Here is a 22624-nt window from a genome sequence, read left to right on the forward strand (position 1 = left end):
AAGAAAGAGGTTGGTTGCGATCCTTGTCTGGGTTTGATGGGTTTGTGCCTCGGGTTGTTAAAGAATTTTATGCAAACTTGAATGATGAACTATTAGACCAATCTTCTTTCATGTTCCATAAAGTTTATGTTAGGGATCATTGGTATAATTTTAGCCCGTCCGAAATTGCTAAGGCTCTCAATCTCGTCCCTGTGGAGATTGATGATTCTCTTGAGTTTGCAAAGGATCAAGTTTTGTCTGAACTGGTTGGTCAGGCTATGGTGTGGGAACCAAGCACCTCTCTTCGTGTCACCGATCTCACTCATTTCTATGGTGCTCTTTTCAAGTTTGTTATGTTTAATTGGATGCCTACCACACATTCCTCCACCATCACTCAAGATATGGCCTTCCTGTTGTTCAAAATTGGTACTGGAGTCGCCATAGATCTTGGAGCTGTTATTTTTGACCAAATCATGTCTCTAAGTGGTGCCAAACGTAAGGGGCAACACTTGATGTTTCCACAGGTCATTTACAAACTTTTGGACTCTCAACGTCCTTTGAAGAAGTCACATGAGACCTTGACTTCTCCTTTGGTTGGTCCCACCTATACTGTCAAAGATGATCATGCTCCGTCCACAGCTCGCAAAGTCAAAGGAATTAATCTGGCCAGTCCTGCTTCTGGAAATGTTGTGACTGACACTCCTGCTGTCCTGACTGATCTTGGTGCTGTTCAGACAGGAATTACCAGTCTTTCTGTCCGGTTTTCTCTCATGGAGGAGACTCAGCGCCAAATTCTTACTTCATTGGCCTCTCTCAATGCATCCAGCTCTCCTGCCCCATGATGATCTCAGTACCTTTGATCTATTTTCCTATTGTTAGTTGTAAAAGAACACTTTCTGTGTCTTTCTTTTGGTTTCATTTCCTTTTCGTTTCTATGTTTCTTTGGCATTTTTTTTTCAGACAATGAGGGGGAGAGAGTGACTCTATTTTTGGTATTTTGTTCACCTGCTGGTTATTATTGGTTTCTTTCGTTAACTGTGCTTTGGTTATCTTACGCAGGGGGAGTCATTTTTGTTTATTTTGTGACTCTTATGGTTTTAAGCACTTACTTGTGTTTTGCAGGGATCTTTTAAAAAATAGATATTCCTTGTCTATAAAATTGCCAAAGGGGGAGATTGTAAATCCTATAATTGGCATTTTTATAGAAATATCTTTTTTATAAAAAGAGAGAAAATGGTTGATTGAATTGTTTCCTTTTATTATAATTTTCGGAAATATTTGTTTTCCTTTTATTATAATTTTCGGAAATATTTTGTTTTTCCTTTCTTATATTTTTCGGATTTAATTGGAAAATATTTGGTTTCCTTTATTTTAATTTTCGGAATCTCTCTTTCCTTTTGTGTAATGTTTGGTCAATAATATGCTTCCTTATTTAGCATATATTGTCTCTTTTTGGTTATAAAGGAAACAAAGGTTATTGCAAATATTCTGTACTTACCCAAAGTTATTATTGGATTATTTGCTGATGTATTTTCGTGCAGCTCAAGGATTACAATCAGGAAACTGGTTTTTAATATCATTAATTATTGTTTCATTTTTGAGCTTGTTTTGATCCGACTCAGGTCTGAGCTGTCCCCTCCGATATCGCATCTGTCGGATCAGAATCTTCTAAATAAGGCAACTCTTTGACAATCAAGAATATCTTCTGCGATTCTTGCCTTTATTAGAAGAATTCTTTTTCTGCCTTTGTGAGCACGAAAAAGACTCTATAAATAGGGCTCTAAAGGCAGTGAGAAAGATGAACTCTTTGGTGCATCATTTGTGAGCTTTATTGTAATATTTGAGAGTTCTTATTTATATTCAAGATCATAAGTTTTCAAGTGATCTTGTTGAATTATGTGTGTTTAGTTATAAGTGGTGAGCTTATACCATGTTCATGAGTGAAGACACATTGTAATTTGAGCACAGCGTTTGTAGTATTCGGGAGAAGATCTTTTACAAGCCTTGCGTCGGGAGGATGCAAGCACTCGCTGACCATTGAAGGGAGTTCAAGTGGTTGAGCGTTTCAATCAAAATCAGATTAGTGAAGAGAAGTACAACAAGTTGCGGCAAATCTCAAGAGGGAGTCTTGTTTTGTTTAAGTCAATGTTTTTGTACTTGTGATTCTTTATTAATTGGTTTTATTCTCTGGGCGTGGCCCCAAGGATTAGGTTATCCGAAAGGATTTCTGAACCTTGTAAAAATTCGCTGTGTTCTTTATTGTTTTGCACTGTCTTTTTATTGTGTTCAGTTTCTGTCGTGACAAGTTTGGTTTCTGTCCCGACAGAACTGTAATCTGTGTAAACAGTTAATTACCATTCCGCACTTTAATTAATTTACTTGGTTTAATTAATTTGGTAATTACTAAAAACGGAATTTCACCTATTTTTAATTTTTTGACAAAACCTGAGATCTAAAAGTTAATTTTAAAAAATAAATGATAATCTACCAAAATAACCATTACACAAAACATAAATTTTCTTATACATAATTTTACTTTTTAAATAAAAAAACACGCAAAGCGTATAAAATAATAATAATAAATAAATAAAAACACACATACAACAAGCTGTTTGAACTTTATTTTCAATATTTTAATTATTCAGAATTTCTTGAAAACCTTGAGGGGACTCATTATATAATGAACATCATCATGAAAAAAAATTATGGTAAGACGCTCTTACGTAGCCATATAAAAAGCATGTTCTATGGGTAGGGTGAAGATGAATTCCATACGCACAATCTTTCAAAAAATATATAAAAATATATATTTTTTAATAATTACAAAAAACTGCACTAAATGCGGTTATGTTTTCTAGTTTTTCTTAAAAAAAAACTTATAAATATATCTAACAATTCATTAGAAAATGCAAAATAATTCAAAATTCTCGTGAATAGTAATTAGTAAAGTGATAATATATTTTTTACACATATAATAAGAATAAGTAATATTTTTATTTGATCATTTAAATTTAATATTCTTTAATTGGACCATTAGCACGAAAACATGACCTGTGTACTTATGACCACCTGTTAGATATACCACCATAGCATTATGATCTGTGTACTTAAGATTTGAAAAAAAAAATCCACGAATGATAAAACTAGTATAAATTAAATACATTAAATTTAAATTAAACCAAACAACCAGATAGAAAAATGCATTATGGTAAAAAACAAAACAGAGTACCGATCGACGAGCCAAGTGAATATATATATATATATATATACATATCTCATAACCTATAACTTCTTTGGCAGCCAACGTCAGATCATTGCCACCAGATTTCTAAATCCAATATAACGAACAAGTATTATACAATTAATAATAGTAAAAGGTAAAATCAATTTAGTGAAAATATAAAAGTTAAGTTACAATAAATCATCGCAATCTATCATCCTCTATATCTTTCAATAACCGAAACTAAAAAGACATTAATTATAACCATAAATAATACAGTAAATTCATCTCATGCTTCATGTTATATATAAATATTTCTATTTCTAGTTCCAACTAGCAATATACTTTAAAAGAGTTTCATAGTTATTACTTCCTTAGATCATTGAAACGAGAAAATTTAGAAACTGTGAAATAAATATAGTAGAGATTCATCATGCTTATCTGAAATTTCTAAACCAGATTATTAATTAACTTCAAAACTTGACAGAAATAAATATATAACAATCTCATGTGTTGCAGTACTAACTAAAGGAGAGATTGGCATGCATACTAAAATATCTCAAATATGCAAGCAAACAAAAAAATAAACGAAAAAGATTCTTCTAAAACTAAATTGATAAATAATAATAACTTAAAAAATGCTTCTTTTTTAAAGGGAAAAACGAAAACACCCTAACAAAATAAAATCATGAAAAACTAAACTAATAATGAAAAAAATAAAGAAAACATGGTTCTAATGGTGGTGTTGTGCACAATATTCTCGAACTAAAATTGGATATCCGAAACCAAAAGGAGGAAGCCTAGGATGATTGAAACAAAGCATGTCGAGTTTGTTTATAGCATCACAACAATCTTGACCGATTTTAATTTTTCGATTAACATATCCAGAAATAACTTCTGGAACACAAATCTTTCTAGCCTCACGTATTGCCGAGACGCAGACCGTCTTCTTATCTCTTTTGGGAGGAGATGGTGGAGGTCTTGGTGCACTCGAGGAGCCAAGTTGGTGAGGCGGGTTTGGAGGATCGGACGATGGTGTCAGAAGCACAGATACTGATGGTGCTGGTGCTGGAGACACTGGCTCCATTTGAGGCGATGATATTGGAGCGGACGATGGTGAAGGCTCAAACACTGATGGTTCAGAAGACACTGGCTCTGTTGGAGGCGATGGTGCTGGAGCATCAAAAGATGATGGAGGCACAGACACCGATGGTGGTGTTGGAGACACTGGCTCCATTGGAGGCAGTGGTGCTGGAGCATCGGAAGATGTTGGAGGCACACGCCCAAATGGTGTGGTAGGAGAGGTGGGGGTTAGAGGCGAAGGCAGAGTACTAAGGTTTTGACATTGGTTTTGAAGGTGAGGGAGCCATCGTGGGACACTATCTCTGCATTTGACCATATCAAGAATAATGGTGCAACAATCTGCTGTGATAAAATCGCGATCGAAATTGTGATCGAATACTTGATGAATGCATGGTAGTAAGTCTTGAGAGGATGTATGGCATACTTGAATGCTTTCTTTGATAAAAAATATCAGTAAACAAATGAAAATTAAACTGAACTTCATTTTTGTTTTTGTTTTGGGAGTATATCATCACCAAATAATCTCTACTATATATATATATAGTGAATACTTTATTTTTTGAATTTGGATTTTATTTAAAATATCTAGTTTAACAAATAGATATTTATTTGTTTTAAAAAATAATTAGATATTTATGTTTCAAATTTTATTTTATTTAATATAAGCACGTGTATTTCTGAATATTTAAATAACTAAAAATAGCACTATTTAGTTTTGCAATTACCATTACAATTTAACATACAATTATTAATGTGTCGCGAAATAATAATCTCTACTTAATATATAATCAATAATTTAGTTACTTAATATATAATATATAGTGAATTATTTAATTATTTAATTTTTCAATTTTTATTTTATTTAAAATATGAAGTTTGTTATGATAGTATCTTACATAATTATGTTTCAAATTTGATTTTATTTAATGTAGCTGTATTCATGAATATTTATATAGCTAAAATTATCAATATTGTAAAAGTAATTCAAATAGTTCGTTTAGAGATAATTTATTTTTATTGTTGAAATTACAGTACAATTAAAATTAGTAATATATTTTATTTTTTTGAAATTTCATGTACGTACCCCATAAAAACACCAATAATAATTACTATTGAAAAATTATAATACATGAAATTATTTAAAATCGAGATGCTAGATATTTTTTTTTTTTTAAATCTTGAATATTCATCTCTTTATTATCTCAATACATCAAAATTTACAAAGAATAACTCAAAATTTGGCAAACAGTTACATAACTGATCTTATTTGAATTAACAAACTCAAATTAAATTATCTTTTACAATAAAAGTAATTTTTCTTGTTTGCTATTAAAAATAAATAACGTCGAAAAATGAAATAAAATAATCAAAATCAAGTTATTTCAAATTTAAAATAACATTTTCAAATAAAATTTCAAAATTATAATGTTTAAAATTAAAATCAATCATCAGTTTCTTTAGGTTTCGATAATCTAATTGTCATATGTTAAAACATTTGTATTTATTTTTGTGGCACTACATATTTAATTTTTTTTTCAACCACCAAGGTATTTACTATTTGGTATTATTATTTTTTTAGAAAAATTTATAAATAGTAGCACTTTCTTTTAAACAAAAAATAATATATTTTTTAAGATAAATGATCTAATCTCTCTGAATTTGGAAATTCTTCCATATGTTTTCGATTACCAAGAATGAAATAATTTTGATTTTATTATAGTATTATAAATAATCTTCAAGATTTTGTTTATACAAATTATTGTGCTATGTATAGATTGTTGTTGGAGGAAATTTAACAAACCAAAATCTCACTCGAACACCCACACTAATACTAGAACACTCAAAAGAAAAACCTTCCAACGCTCAAAGAACTAATAAGAGTATGAAAAATATAAAGAACACAAAGATTATATTTTTAGCACAAAAAATTTGCCTACCTCCACTTGCTTTGATTTTGAGATTATCCTTTTTTAATAGTTTGGGTCACTATTTTATAGTAGAACGTTACAAATTTCAGGTCATTAATAGACTGTATTACAAATAATCAATAATAAATAAATAAAAAACATATATTGTTTAAAACGTTAAATAAAGTTGAAACGCTTGTATTAATACCTTTAATTTCGATTGAGTATTTCTTTAATGAATATGTACTCTCACAGAATTTTACATGGACTATATAAATCGGTGTGAGCCTTACTCATAGTTATTGCACATATGAGTGAAACCTATGTAGCGGATATGATGAATTTTATATTTTCATATTGAGTGAATATCTTATTCTTAAGATCTCATGGTTGTTTCCAAATAAAAATTGTATAGTATGGTCATCTACAATCTGATTTCGAGCGATGTGCCTAATTGAGTTAGTATGGTTCGAGTAGCAACAGTCATGCAATCGTCCCATATTATTATGTGATCCAATTTATATATATAGTTTATCGATATGATTTTCTTCGAGTCCGTACTCGCATAAAGGCTAAAATTATCATATAACTTGTTTGACTTGAACTCTTTTATTCTAAGCATGCTCTTAGGGTAGATGATAAGTTTTGTTGGATGGAAGAGACCCCTCCTCCCATTTGTAATGAAACTTTTTTGCAATTTTAATCGTAGTTTTTGACAAGTAATAATAATAATAAATATAATTAACATACTCGTTTTTCTTTCTTCTTTTAAAGTATTTTTTTTCATCTAAAAATCAATATAATATTAAAGGAGCCTAAAAATATTATGATTAGTATAAAAAAAAAATTGAACTTTTCATAGACTAAGTATGGTTTATTTAATGAAAAATTTGCAAATGTCAAGAACATTATTTAAATTTTACCGTAAAAATTAGTGTACAACATAAACAACAACAATGTAAAAACATTTCTAATGGAGTGTCATAAAGGTGATGCATTGCTATATTTTAGCATATTCTATAAAATATATTATTTTGATGATGTTCTAATATGTGTGTCAAATTTGACACATACTACAAATTATGCCAACTCTGGTGAAAGTAGACTGCTATTCTGTTTTTTTTTTTTCAATTTTTGCCTAGCGTCACTAGAGAACCAACATCCTGAGTATATCAATCATGACACCAACCAATGTTAATAACAAAAGCTTCGGTGTGTAACTGATGCCAAACCCTTTTATTAGTAGTGTATGTTTTTTTTCCCTTCATATTGGAGCAAACCTAGTGTGGTGTTTTGTTAGTTAGCAACAATGGTAAGAAGAGGAAGAAGAGAATATAACGTTGATGGAGAATAATTGGCGTTTAATGTAGATTGGACAATTTTCGTTGATGCAAGAGCAACTCCAATGGCAAAAGTTATTTTAGTATAAAACCAATATTAAAATAGTAAAATTTTAGTACTATATTTTTTTCAATTACAATAAGAGAACTAAAAATTACACCAAAAAGTATATTATCTAATAAAATATAATATCATTTAATTATTATATTTAATAAATATATTGTATTTAAAAAAGTTATATTAATAATAGAATAAATAGCATTTTTGCTCCTGAATGATTCACACTGTTAAAAATTCCTCCTGAAATATGAGACTTCTATTAGATTTAATCATAGGTAACTAACAGATTGATGATATGACAATGCCATGTGTAAAATAAGTAGTAATTTTGCCTCCCAAACTTTGACTACTACCAAATTGTGTCATTTTTATTAAAACTATTTTTTTTAAGAAAACTTATTTTTTTTAAAAAATAATAATTATATCCTTAAAATTTTTTAAAAAATCATTTTAAAGGATTAAGAAAATAAACAATACTAAACGTTTCAAATTAATTAAATAAATTTTCAAATACGAAAAATTTAAAAATAATTCATAAAACAAAGTTTGTTCCCTTTTATCCTCCTCCTCTTAAATTAAAAGTTTTTTTTATTTAAGTCATTTGTCATTCGTCCTCATCTTTAATTAAATATATTTTCTTTATTTTAAATTTTCATTCTAAAATAAGTTTATTTTATATTTAAAAAAAAAGGAGAACTAAAACTAAAAAAGTTATTTGTTATTAATTAAATTTTTAATGTTTTTAAGTATTTGATTATTAATTTTAGAAAAAATAAATTATTTTTTTTAATAAAATGGGTATTATTTGGTAGAGGTCAAAGTTCGGGGGTAAAATTGCTAATTATTTTATACATGGTAGTGTTATTAATAGACAAAATATCACATCATCAATTTGTTAACCACCTATGACGAAATTTAACAAAAGTCTTATATTTCACTAACGTGTATAGTTTAGGAAAATTTTTTAACATCGCAAATCATTCTGAAGGCGCGATCATATTTGGTCATAGTTTAGTGGGCAAAAATGTCATTATTCTTAATAATATTATTATATTATAAATTAATTTTTCCATTGTCACACTATATGTTGCAGCACTGTGACAAATATTTGCTGAGATGTTTACCATTAGGTTGGATTGAATATAAGCGGCTATCAAAGTAGATTTGGTGTTTTGCTTGCCCTTAGTACTAGATATACGACCTTTTCGTTTATAACTTATTAACGTAGTAGCTACGTGCCATAACCGAGGTAATTGTTGGCTAGTCCTTTTTTATCATATCAAATTATGAAATGGGCAGACGAATATATTGCAGTAATTGAATTAATATTTTTTTATGGTTAATTAATTGATTAGATTATCAATATTTGTATTTGTTAATTATAGAAAATTATAATTTTGATTGAGATTGATTTGAAAATGGTTATCTTCTAATGGAGGTTTTTTTTTTATCATTACCATAATCATAATGTTGTGTACTATTACTGTAATTTCTTAACTAGTACGTAAATAAATAAATAAAGCTCATTTAAAAAAAAACGTGCCTTTATCATCACAATAATTTATATAGACAGCAATAATCACATGTTGAACACCGAAGTGTTAATTGCTAAAAGATTGACTTATATACTCTAAGTCAGATGATATATTATTGGCTATTCATGTATTGTTCGTAATTAATAAAAACAAATTATGTCTGACAAAAAAAAGAACAAAAACAAATTATGATTGCTAATTAAAATGAAAAAAAAAATCAACTAATTACATCCATTGCCTAAAAAAATGAGAAGAAAAGCAAATTAGAATGAGAGAGGGAAAGATTGGTAGGATTAGCAATCAGGTTTTAGACCAAGCTGTTTCCTTGTTTTGCTAACAAACAAGTCCTCAGACTTAATCTTCCCAGGAATGCAACCACTAATAGTCACAAATGGAAATTGAGCTACACCTTCTTTCCTCCCAAGTGAAACAAGTGTGGTTTCTAAAAAATTCTTGTATTTAGCCATCTTGCTCTCTTTCCCTCCCACTAACAACACCTTCAAATTCTTCACTGCTATTTGTGCATGTTTTTGTGCTATATACCTATGCTTCCTCTCCTGCACAACACATTATAATTATTTTTCTGTATAAAAATATACAGTAAAACATCTCTATAGTAATAATGTTGGGATCAACATATTTTACTACTATGAGCAAGTTATAATTTAATATAATTATATCTATAAAATGTTTAAAATATATACATTTAAATCTAAATTAAATAATAATTGATAAAACATGTCAAATTCAATGTAAAACACTAATAAATGAAAATAACATAAAGATATGCTACAATGTACATATGTATATAATGTTGAAAATATCCAAAGTTATTTTACAAGTGTAAATTGATAATTATTTTTATCATGAATTTTTAGTAGGTAAAAGATAGCATATATACATATTATTTAATATTCAGTTAATTATTATTACGTGGGGGCATATATTCTAAAAGCGAAGCCAAGAAATATTATAACTTATTACAATATGAAGTTTATTACTATTTATAATTGGTCTCAAATTGAGACTAAAACTTTTTAGGACTTTATGAGAGTTATTCTAGAGTAATTTTACTGTATATATAGAGAGAGGAAGAGTAATAAGCTTAATTATATTACCTTAACATCTGTGATGTCTCCAATACCAAAGACATTCTTACGACCTCTGACTCTCAGATTCTCATCCACCATTAACCTCCCATGAATACCCAAACTATCCTTCAAAACAGTCTCAGTAAGCCAAGATGAACCCACTGGTTTACCAGTGCAAACATAATGGCGATCGGCTTTTATAGTTTCTCCCTTAGAGGTTTGGAAATGACCATCTGATACACCTTCCACATTCACTGATTGACCCAAAAGAACTTCAACATTCTTTGATATTAACCATTCCAATGCCTTTTGTGAAGCCTTGGAATCCACAAATTCTAGTAACCTTGCCCCAGAGTGCACCATTGTCACCTTCTTCTCTGGAAAGTCGTATACAATTTCACCAGCTAGTTCCACACCCGTTGGACCTCCTCCCACTATCAAAATCGAATTCGCCGACTTAATCTTCTCAAACTCTACACATAAAAACGACCAAGATTATTAAAGTCATTACAAAAGTACATTTGGTTGGAAATAATAAAGATATGAGAATTGAGATATGCAGGATTTGGTTGGCATGACTTTAAAGTTTTTTTGAGAGCTTGATTGGATTTTCTAGTTAAATGATTTTTTTTTTAACTTTATAAGTTATTTCTAGAAAAGTTATAAAACTTGGCTTATTGGAAAAGTGATTTTCGATAAACTTAAGCTAAAAACACAAATTTAGCCACTTCAATATTTTAAATTACAACCAAATAATGAAGTGAAATAATAATGAATTCCATTCTATTCTATTGCTCTCAACCAAACGTATCTTAATTTTCACGAACATACCTGCTTCGTACTGACTAAGCCTCTCGTCTCTTGTTCTTGGAAAAAAGTCTTTGTGACCGGTGGCGATGACAAGATAATCATACGGAAGAGATTGGCCATCTGCGGTGGAAACTTCAGTATCTGTGACATTAACCGCAGTTGATGCAACAATATTCACATTTCTAAGATAATCAGAGTGATTAATCACTATTCTCTCGGCGAATGATGGCTTCACCATTGCTCTCAACGTCCCCCATGCTATCTCGAAATACTCCTTCCTAAGTGATTCATTTTCATCACCCAAAATCAGATGATAATATAATAGAGAAAAACAAGAACATTCAAGGAATAATCAAGTCATTGATTATTTGGACTATTAGAGCATTTCCAATGAAATGCCAAATTTGTAATGCATTGCTAAAATATAGTTCACTCTACAAAAAAACTTGCTCCAATAGCGTACCAAAAGTTATGCCAAATTTGGCACATGCTAAAAATTAGGCCAAATTTGTTACATAATATAGCATGGTGCATATTTTGTATCGCCATAAATATTACACTTTTTTATTTAGTTTTATGTCATTTTTATTATTTTTTATCTATTTGCATTAAATGTTATACTTTGTACCTTATTATTTTATTATTATCTTATAAAGAAAAATGATTATTTTTTGTATATTTTCAATAAATATCAAATTAACATTAATGAAATATTAAATTTTATAACAGTTTTTACAATTGTGCATTTGAGCATAATGCTAAAAATTGTGCTAAATATATAATATATTGACTTTTTGAATTAAATATAATACACTGTTTATATCTCTTATTGGATGGAAAAACAAAAAAGTAATGAAATAAGGTATATATTGAAAATTTTCATTCATGTATATTTGACCCGAATTTAAGCAATTGTCTTTACAATGTTTCAAATTATTGTTTTATTTCCTCTCACCACAAACCTAGCTACGAGCAATTTTGGCTCAATGTTATACTCCATTTGAGAAAGGACTTTTTTTTATTCGAAGAAAAATAATATTTTAGGGTGGAAAGAAAACTTCTGAAAAGTTTATTTACATATATTTCACCCACAAAATCCACAATACAAGCAAACCACCTTAAAGAAAAGAACTAATCATTTAAGCCAATTAATAGACGTATCTGAGAGCAAAACATTCATAGAAGTTACTATAATTTAATATGTTTTCTTAAGAAAATAAAATGAAAAATCAAGAAAAGAAAAATAATTAAAATGTGATCTTACTGATCGATAAGAACGACGTCAGCACAAAATTGGAGAGATTGAGCGACAATAGAACCAGCTACACCGCCTCCTACCACCACCACCCTACGCTTCTCCACACCTGATTTTTCCATATACCAAACCCCAAATTGAAATAATATTTGTTTTTTTTTTTGGAATGAAATGGTGGGGAAAGAGGTTGGTCAGGAGAATTATATACAAAAATGCAGAAAGTAAATTTGTCTGAATAATATAGAGAAGAGAATATATGGTTTTTTGGCAGAAAAATATGGCATGCATATGGGGTTATAGGATTTACTATTTATATATAAATATATATATATATGCTCACTTCAAATTTGGATTGTTGGTTTCTATAATTTCCAACAACTTCTATTTATACAAGGTTTTATTTCATCTCAACAAACATTCAGCAGAGAGGAGTGGTTCTCAATATGGTAGTGGTTATTTTCTTTATTTACATTCCACAAATATAAAAAAACAAAAAACAAAAAACAATATTATTAACTATATATACTATACCAAAAATAGTGGTGTACGGAAGTAATTAGAAATGGAAAAATTGAATGATATTGGGACTTAGATCCCATACATGCTAAGAACTCCATTAATTTATTAATGTTTTTTTAAAAAAAAAATATTTCTAAACAAATTGTTAAGGTGGAAAGATATTTATTTATTCACTATATGATATTGGGATTGTTGTTAGTGTATGCATTTCATATGGCGAATGCTTGCTAGTGTTATTAGACAATTTCATGTATGTTTTGTGACAAAATGAGATCAATTGTTTCCTTAATTTTGTTTTGTGTATCATAGGTTATATACAACTTAATCTATGTGATTAAGGGCCTAAGCCCATGCTAAAGAATAAAAAGTAAATATAGCCCATATACAATATTAGCATAATACAATATAAGTTTTGATACCCCTTAAGTTGGAGCATATAGATCACAAATGCCCAACTTACGAAGTAAATACAAAAATTTGTGTTTGCTCAAAGCTTTAGTAAAGATGTCGGTAGATTCGGTTTTATATATATTTATTAAAACAAAGAATGAGAGAATTTGTGTAACTAAGAAATAACTAAAATGAGTCTTGACGTTTTGTCATGGGTATGAAGTCTTTGTCTTTTACTAACGTTTTTTCAGTCTAAAAAGCTTTATTTTGTCGGTTCCTTTCATCAGAGTTTTACTGGCTTTCCTTGTTTCCTTGGCTCTTAGTGGTGATTTACTGGTTTTGTCTTCATCTCAATGGAGGATTTCAATATGTTGGTGCCAAGGATGAGTACAATCAATTTGGCAGAAGAAGATGAGGGTGGGTTAGATCTACAGGGCAACATTGCTGCAACTGAAGAGGTGGAACCAGGATTCAATTGGAGGCTGGCGTTGATAGGCAGATTCATTCAAACGGGATCATTTGATTTTCCTTCAATGCAACAGACTCTAGCTTCTATATGGAGACCTGGGAAGGGAGTTTTCATCAAAGAATTGGATAATAATAGATTTTTATTCCAGTTCTATCACGAACTGGACATTAAGCGGGTGGTGGAAGGAAGCCCATGGTACTTCAATCGTAAAGCCCTCATAATCTCCCGTATGAACGAAGATGTTAATCCGCGGTGTGTTCCTCTCAATTCTCTGGACTTGTGGGTTCAAATTCACGATTTGCAAACTGGTTTCATGAAGGCAAGCGTTCTCAAGGCAGTGGGTAATTATATTGGGATATTCGTGGATTCTTGTCCAAAAATTTTTTTGGGTGGCTGGCGAGAATACATGCGCATCAGGGTTAAGGTGAATCTGAGTAACCCATTAAAGAGGAGGATGCGTATTAAAAAAACAGCAACATAATGGTTTTGGATCAACTTTAAGTACGAGAATGTACCATCTTTCTGCTTCATCTGCGGTTTGCTGGGTCATTCTGAACGATTCTGTCCCCGCCGTTTTGATACTCCGGAGGACGAGCTTGTCCAGCCATATGGAGAATGGATGCGCGCACCTCTTCGCCGGCAAACCAAGTTAATCGGCGCACAGTGGCTCCGGACTAGTATATCTGAGGAACTACCGTCCCAATCCACGGCTGAAACCTCTCCCGCGATTGCTACCAGACCCGAACCCCCAGCTGACGCTCCTCCAGATTTTTCGCTCGAGATCCACGGTTACAGCCCCACTCTTCAAGATCCCACAAATCGTGGGTATCCACTTCGTCAGATTGGGGAAGTTACTTCGTCACAGAGTCAACGTGCTTCCAGCTCTCAAGACAATGAAAAGGCACGTGAATTTAATACTCTATCACATGGGCCTCTTGTTACTGAAACAAAAAAGAGAAGAACCGTAGTGGAAATGGGCCGTGTAGAGATTTCTTCGCATCCAGCTACCCATATCACTCAGATGGACCGCGATGAAATGGGCCGTGAAGGAATAGACTCTCATTTAATGGATATTGCTCCTGAGCTGCATCGACGAGATGAAAATATGCTGGCTAATGGAGTTGACGTGGAGAACAGTAGCATGAATGTTGATCATCAAGAACAGGAATTTTCACCTCTGTCAAAAAACTTGGATACGGCGGGTACCGTAATTCGGTCCCGCCAAGAATTATGAGCACTATAAGCTGGAATTGCCGCGGGCTTGGGACCCCGTGGACCGTTCAATTCCTTAAGGAGATAGTTCTCCAAAAGAAACCCAACTTCATTTTTCTTTGCGAAATTCTATGTAAGAAGGACAAAGTTGACAGAATAAGGAACTCTTTGGGGTTTGAAGGTATGATAGTAGTGGAAGCACAAGGTCACAGTGGCGGTCTTGCAATATTATGGAGACATAAGGAAGAAGCTCAGTTATTATCTTTTGGCAAGAACCACATTGATGTTATTATTACCACCAAGGATAGGCCAACTCATCGCTTGACAGGGGTATATGGTGAGCCTAATCGTGCTAGGCGTGCATCAACTTGGAGACTTCTTCGTCATCTGGCTGATTCTTCTCCTTTACCATGGTGTGTTATAGGCGATCTTAACAACACTCTCACTATCGCAGATAAAAGAGGAGGTCGTCCTTATCCGTCCTGGCTATTACAGGGCTTTCAAGAAGCTATCAATGACTGTGGTCTAGTTGATGTGGAATTAACTGGTTACCAATTTACTTGGGATCGAGGTCGTGGATCTGACCATTGGGTAGAATGCAGATTGGATCGTGCTTTGGTTAATTCTGCATGGCTTCATCTCTTCCCTAGATCTCTACTTATCAACGTTGCGATATCCACCTCAGATCATTGTCCAATTTTACTTGATCCTGTGCCTGTCACTAATCCTCCCCCCCCCCCCCCCCCAGTAGACCGTTCAGATTTGAGAATGCTTGGCTTAGAGAGCCTATGTGTGGTAAGATTATTGAGGAAGTGTGGTGGAAAGATCGAGATGCCCCAGTCTTAGATAAGATAGCCCTTTGTGCCGAAGCTTTGCAAGAGTGGGGCAAAAGCATAACTGGTAATTTCAAACAAAGAATGGATAGGTGCAAGGCAACCATAAAGAGACTGAAACCTTTCAGAGATCGAAGATCTATTCAGAAGCATGAAGAGGCTAGTAAAGAGCTTTTTGAAATCTTGACTCAAAAGGAAGTGTTTTGGCGACAACGATCCAAACAATTATGGTTGAGAGAAGGTGACCACAACTCCAGGTATTTCCATGCAGCGGCTAGGACCAGAAAGCGCACAAATAATATTCACTCTCTGTATAATGAGTCTAATCAACTCATTGAGTGGAATAATGGTCTTCAAGAGCTAATGGTGGAATACTTTCAGACTTTGTTCAAGTCCACCGTTCCGTGTTGGGACCCTGTTGTTAGTTGTATTACGAGGGCTATTACTCCTGATCAGAATCTAGCTTTATTGTCCCCTATAGGCGAGGAGGAGGTGAACGCTGCAATCTTCCAGATGCATCCTGACAAGTCTCCAGGACCAGATGGCATGAGTCCTGGTTTTTATCAGAAATACTGGCATATTGTTGGGTCAGATGTAGTTAATGAGGTGCGACGCTTTTGGAATGAAGAAAAGTTTGCTGATCAATTGCCTCTTACAAACATAGTGCTTGTCCCAAAGAAAAAGAGCCCGGTGTCAATGTTGGATCTTCGTCCCATCTCGCTGTGTAACGTATTGTATAAGATTATATCGAAGGTGTTGGCAAACAGACTAAAGCAGGTGATTGATGACATCATTTCAGAGACGCAGAGTGCCTTTATTCCAGGTCGGTTAATCACAGACAATATCATGATCTCCTATGAGCTTATGCATTATATGAAGAGAAAAACCACAGGAAAACAAGGGTACATGGCCCTAAAACTGGATATGAGCAAAGCTTACGATCGTGTAGAGTGGGACTATTTACAGGCGGTCCTTCGTAGGATGGGATTCGATGAGAAGCTGGTGAAGTTATTTATGGCCTGTATTACCTCCGCTAGGTATCAGATTGTGCATGCAGGCAAAGTATTCGGCCACATCATTCCAGAGAGAGGATTGCGCCAGGGTGATCCCTTATCCTCTTATTTGTTTATCATTTGTACAGAGGGATTTTCAGCCTTGTTACAAGATTATGAAGAGAAGAAGCTACTTAATGGTATTCAGGTGGCTAGGGGTGCTCCTAAGGTTTCTCATATGTTTTTTGCAGATGATAGTTACATCTTCTGTAAAGCATCAACCGTGGAGGCACACCATGTTTTGCAGCTTTTGGGCGTTTTTGAGAAGGCTTCTGGGCAGAAAATAAACTATGATAAGTCTTCTATTTTTTACAGTAGGAATACATCGATCCAGGTCAGAGATACAATATGTGGTGATATGGGCATTCACGAGGCAGATGATAATAGCACCTATTTGGGGTTACCTAATATATTGGGTCGTAACAAGTCAGTGATCCTAGGCTATCTCAAGGATCGCATACGTATCCGAATTCAAAATTGGGAGAGTAGATTTTTATCTAAAGCAGGAAAGGAGATTCTATTGAAGACTGTTGCTCAAGCTCTCCCTAATTATGCTATGAGTGTTTTTCTCCTCCCATTGGCAACAAGCAGAGACATTGAGCGTTTAATGAATAGATATTGGTGGTCCTCCTCATCTAAGAAGTCTAACGGCATTCATTGGCAAAGTTGGAGTAGGCTTAGCAAACCCAAAGAGTCGGGTGGACTTGGTTTTCGTTCGTTATACGACTTCAATCTTGCTCTTCTCGGGAAACAGGGATGGCGTCTCTTGCAACAGCCGCAGACATTAGTCAGCCGATTATACAAAGCAAGATATTACCCCCATACCTCCTTCCTTTCGGCCACAATAGGAGGCAGTCCAAGCTATATTTGGAGGAGCATATTGGCATCTCAAGAGCTCATTCGACAAGGTGCTGCTGTTCGAATTGGAGATGGGCAATCAATAAACGTTTTGGAAGTCCCTTGGCTCCCTAGTCCGGACCCCTATGTCCATACTAACTCTAGTGTGTTAGTCAACAAAAAAGTTGCCCAGTTAATGACGGCTGACCAACGTGAATGGGATGAAGATTTACTCCAAGACCTTTTTATTGATAGAGATGTTGGTATAATTAGGAATATCCCAATACAGGCTGAAATTGATACATGGTTCTGGAAATTGGATAGACTTGGGCATTATACAGTGAAAAGTGCTCATTCATGGATTCAAAAGAAGGAGATAACAGAGGTGGCAGAGGAAATTTCGGTTTACTGGAAGAGATTGTGGAAGTTGGGTATCCCTCCTAAAGTCAAATCGTTTTTATGGCAGGCCTCCACTAATTGCCTCCCCACTAAATGTAATCTTCAATTCAAAGGTATCTCAGTGAATGCTCTTTGCCCCTTCTGTAATTCATGCCGTGAGTCGACCTCCCATGTCCTCTTCTCTTGCTCATTCTCTCAAGTTTGCTGGAATCTTCTTGGAGTCCAAATTGACCCCGATGACCCAGGTGTGTTCGCCGATCATTTTGCTAAGCTCCTAGATTCTACGCAGGCCGATAATATATTGCTCATACCCATGCTCTGTTGGGCGTTATGGAAATCACGAAATGAGCTCATCTGGAATCAAAAAGGAGCCGAGGCTTTTGAAATCGTGACTCTTGCCCGTATTACCTTGGAGCAATGGAAGAATGCCCAAGATCGTTCTTTTGATCTTTCGCTCGGATTCGCTCATCTCTCAGACGGTGCCGTCAAATGGCAGCCTCCTCGCCCAGGTACCATTAAAATCAATACAGATGCGGCTCTTTTTGTTGGCCCAGACCGATTCTCTTTTGCTGTTGTTGCTTGTAATCATGAAGGGAGTCTTCTGGAAGCCAAAGCAAGCTGTGTTGGGGGCCTAGTTGAACCTGATTTTGCCGAAGCTTTAGGGATAAGAGAAGCCCTTAGCTGGATAAAAACTAAAGATTGGCACAATGTGGAAGTGGAATCAGACTCCTTGGTGTCAATACAAGCTATTCGAAGCTCCTCTGTTTTCCTCTCCTATTTCGGCAGAATTATTCAGGATTGCAGACGGTTGTTGCTTGATCTCATCTATCATGAAGTATCCATCAAATTTGTAAAACGATCTGCAAATGCTGTAACTCATTCATTAGCAAAGACTACTAGCATTATTTCTGATCGTATTGTTTTTAGGAGTGCTATCCCTCCTGATATGAATTGTGTATTGTTGAACGATTTGCTAGTTTAATACAATTTCATATTTCTTGGCAAAAAAAAAAAAAGTAAAGATGTCGGCAAGTTATGGGTTACAAAATGAAAAATAAATGCTTAGATGTGTTGAAGAAAACACGTTAAACAGAGGTGAAGAAGAGCAATCAAAAAGCTCAAACATAATAAATTGTATATTAAAAAATAATAAACGTTTACCATAGAATAAAAAAATAGTAATAATATTAAGACCAATTGAAATTGGGGCCTTTACAAAATCACTTAAGATTTAAAAAATAATAAAAATGTAGAATCTTAAAAAAAAATACAGAGTGATATAATTGATAATAAGAACAAAAAAAACAAAATTTACAAATTTCTAACAATATATTTTTTTGTAAACAACATTTATAGATTAAATTAAAAAAAATTACAAGTGGTAACAGAACTATTACAAAATATTATCCGTATTTTTAAATTTTTTTTTATAAAATTGGGTATATTTTAGAATATACAGTGTGTGTAGTTTTTCCATTGAAAATTTTAATAAGAGCCACATGCAAGGCTGAGGGCTCCTTTAGTCCAAAAGTTCTCAATTTGTTAATTTTTATTAAAATTTCTACATATCTCTTCTCTATAAAATGTGTGTAAATAATAGAATTTTTTTGTTTTAATTATTTTTTATTTTTTTCTAATAACTTTAACGAAATATTTTTATATTTAACATACATTGTAAAGATGACTAAAACTTAAATAAATAAATAATTACACAAATTAAAATAAGATATTTGTGAGATATTTAATTATTTAAAAATAATAAAATCATATATTTTATAACTTAAATAAAATTTAATTAACATTGAACTTAATATTATATTAAATATATAATATATAATTTTTTGTTATCACTGCCAAATTCAAAAATAAGAACAAACATAAACTTAAACAAAAATAAATTAATTTATTGCAATATGATATTTTAAAGATATTTTATGATAATTTAATTAATTAAATCATATTTATTTAAAAATAATAATGGCCTACATATCATTTTTTTTATCTTATAAATTTGTGTGATAGTTTGTTTTTTTATTAAGTGATTAGTGTTTTTTTTCTTCATCAAATTCACCAAAGTACATTGTGAGATACATTAGAAACTAAAAATAATTGATACATGTATATTACTGTCTACACTTTGACTTTTTCTATTCTTATTTTATTTTTTATTATTAATTTATTTTTTAATATTATTGTATTTTATTTATATGTCATGTAGCCATATAAATATATATATATCTATACATTGTGTTTAGATGTCATATATGTAGAGATTATTGATATAAATATTTATATATACTATAGAATTATAATTTATTCTATTACATATATATATATATATAAAAATAACAGTAAACCAGTTTTTATTAAAATTATAGACAACATTTACAATTTTAAAACTAAGTAAAATTTTGGTATGTATATATGGTATATATCTATAAAAAGAGATTAATTGCATGGTTAAAGAGCTAAGTGAGAATAAGATCTGGAGAGAGAAACAAAACAAACAAAGCATACTTCTTTGTTGCGCATTGCAAATTTACAATAAAATTAAGATTAAGCAATCAAAATTAAAAAAAAAACAAATAATTTAAATGGAAAATCAACATACAATTTTTTTTCTAAAATAAAGTTATATTTAATAGAAAGAAAGGAAAAAAAAGTGTCATCAATGTATTGACACTATTTGGTATGTAGCTATGCTAATATCTATATGATCAGTTATTATTGTCAATCTCAATAATAGAATAATATCATCAAATTTGACTATTAGCTATTGAAATAAGACACACCATCAATGTATTTGATCGACTCAATTAGGGCTATATCCTATCATCAAACATTTTATGTATACACTTCTCAAGTTATATATAAATATATATATATACACATATATAAATACGTATACACACATGAATTCACCTAATTGGAGAAGTTAGGCCCCAAAGTATACTTCTTTTTTCTTTATATTTGTTTTCCTCATCTTTGATTACCCTTTTCTCACTACCTCCTTTTTTTATTGGTTGAGGCTTGAATTTTTCCAAATTTGAAATGATTTGCCTACCAAAGAAAATAAAAAATCAATTAATTCAATTATATTTTATGGAAGAAGGTAAACAATTCATAAACAAATAAATAATAAAGTTTTTTCTGTTGTATATCATATCTATTATATACTTCTAGGTAAAATGCGCAAGTTTACTTAATTTTTATTTTTAAAATATATTAATTATCTTTATTATATTTTTTAATTGTCATATAAATTTTAAATAAATAAACAATATTATATCTCTTCTATATAAAAAAATTTATAGATAACAGAAATTTTTTTATTTTAATAGCTTTTTTTTGTTAACTTTAACGGAATATTCTAAATATTTAATGAAATATACCTCTAAAATTAATTAAAATAGATATTTGTTAATAATATTAATATAAATTTAAATGTTATAAAATATCATTATTATAATAATATATAATACAATACTAGATATTTAATAATTATTAATATAAAATATTTTTATGAAAATAATATATAATCCTAATTTTTAAATAGTTATATTAATATGAATTCAAATATTATAAAATATTATTATAATAATATTTAATACAAGACTAGATATTTAATACTTACATTAATATAAATTTAAATATTATAAAATATCATTATAATAATAATATATAATACATAATCTTAATTTTTATTAAAAAAATTATCATTTATGTTTAAAAAAGGTTATCATATTATATATATATTTAAAATTATCATAAACAATATTTTGGTTTAATTTTTCATTTAATATATTTATGTCATTTTTTATATATAATATTGTTTATTTATTTAAAATTTATACGACAGTGGCACAAATTTAATAAAAATAATTAATAAATTCTATAAATAAAATTAAGCAACGTGCAAAGTAAGTTTGCTTAGTTATAAAGTTACAAACATTGTTTATAAGTTTAATAAAAACGGGTTCGTTGTTTTTTTAAAATATATATATAATAGAATGAATTATAGTTATATAGTATATATAAATATTTATATCAATAATCTCTACATATATGACATCTAAACACAATATTGACATAGATATATATATTTACATGGCTACATGACATATATATAAATTACAATAATATTTAAAAAGAAATTAATAATAGAAATAAAATAAGAATAGAAAAAATAATAGTGTAGACAGTAGTATACATGCATCAGCTATTTTTAGTTTCTAATGTATCTCACAACGTCCTTTGGTGAATTTGATGAAGAAAAAGAGCTTCAATCACTTGATAAAAAACAAATAATTACACAAATTGATAAAATAAAAAAATGATATGTATGCATTTATTATTTTTAAATAAATATGATTTAATTATTTAAATTATCATAAAATATCTTTAAAATATCATATTTTAATTAATTAATTTTTGTTTAAGTTTATGCTTGTTTTAATTTTTAGATTTGGGAATGACAACAATTTATTATATATTTAATATAATATGAATATTATATATGGATTTTAAATTTAAGTTTGTGGCTAGTTGATAGTAAATTATATTTTATTATATATTTAATATGATATTATTCTAATACGTAAAGTTTAAGTTTAATTAAATCATATTTAAGTT

The 22624-nt window shown here is 30.9% G+C and overlaps 2 protein-coding genes across 2 annotated transcripts; one reads left to right on the plus strand and one right to left on the minus strand.

The window, feature by feature from the left end:
- Positions 1-9189: 9189 nt before the first annotated feature.
- Positions 9190-12438, minus strand: LOC133793867 (uncharacterized). Its single transcript, XM_062231116.1, has 4 exons — positions 12291-12438; positions 11048-11304; positions 10244-10689; positions 9190-9682 (listed from the first exon to the last, which is right to left on the minus strand). The coding sequence occupies exons 1-4, from the start codon at positions 12401-12403 to the stop codon at positions 9419-9421; spliced, it is 1080 nt and encodes a 359-aa protein (XP_062087100.1). The 5' UTR covers positions 12404-12438; the 3' UTR covers positions 9190-9418.
- A 1105-nt stretch (positions 12439-13543) lies between these two features.
- LOC133795584 (uncharacterized) lies at positions 13544-18974 on the plus strand. The gene is made up of 4 exons (XM_062233038.1): positions 13544-13978; positions 14162-14866; positions 15010-15588; positions 15672-18974. Exons 1-4 carry the CDS (start codon positions 13544-13546, stop codon positions 18972-18974), a joined length of 5022 nt encoding a protein of 1673 aa, XP_062089022.1.
- The last annotated feature ends 3650 nt before the right edge of the window (positions 18975-22624 follow it).

This window comes from Humulus lupulus, chromosome 8 (assembly GCF_963169125.1).
Source record: "Humulus lupulus chromosome 8, drHumLupu1.1, whole genome shotgun sequence".
NCBI lineage: Eukaryota > Viridiplantae > Streptophyta > Magnoliopsida > Rosales > Cannabaceae > Humulus > Humulus lupulus.

What these genes read in the sequence shown, in the direction of transcription:
- LOC133793867 (XM_062231116.1), bottom strand. Translation starts at nt 12,403, where the DNA reads ATGGAAAAATCAGGTGTGGAGAAGCGTAGGGTGGTGGTGGTAGGAGGC. An exon ending in GACGTCGTTCTTATCGATCA is followed by an intron (nt 11,305 to 12,290) that starts GTAAGATCACAT and finishes TGAATCACTTAG; the next exon opens with GAAGGAGTATTTCGAGATAG. An exon ending in GAGACATCACAGATGTTAAG is followed by an intron (nt 9,683 to 10,243) that starts GTAATATAATTA and finishes TGTGTTGTGCAG; the next exon opens with GAGAGGAAGCATAGGTATAT.
- LOC133795584 (XM_062233038.1), top strand. Translation starts at nt 13,544, where the DNA reads ATGGAGGATTTCAATATGTTGGTGCCAAGGATGAGTACAATCAATTTG. An exon ending in TGCAAACTGGTTTCATGAAG is followed by an intron (nt 13,979 to 14,161) that starts GCAAGCGTTCTC and finishes ATCAACTTTAAG; the next exon opens with TACGAGAATGTACCATCTTT. An exon ending in ACTTGGATACGGCGGGTACC is followed by an intron (nt 14,867 to 15,009) that starts GTAATTCGGTCC and finishes ATTCTATGTAAG; the next exon opens with AAGGACAAAGTTGACAGAAT.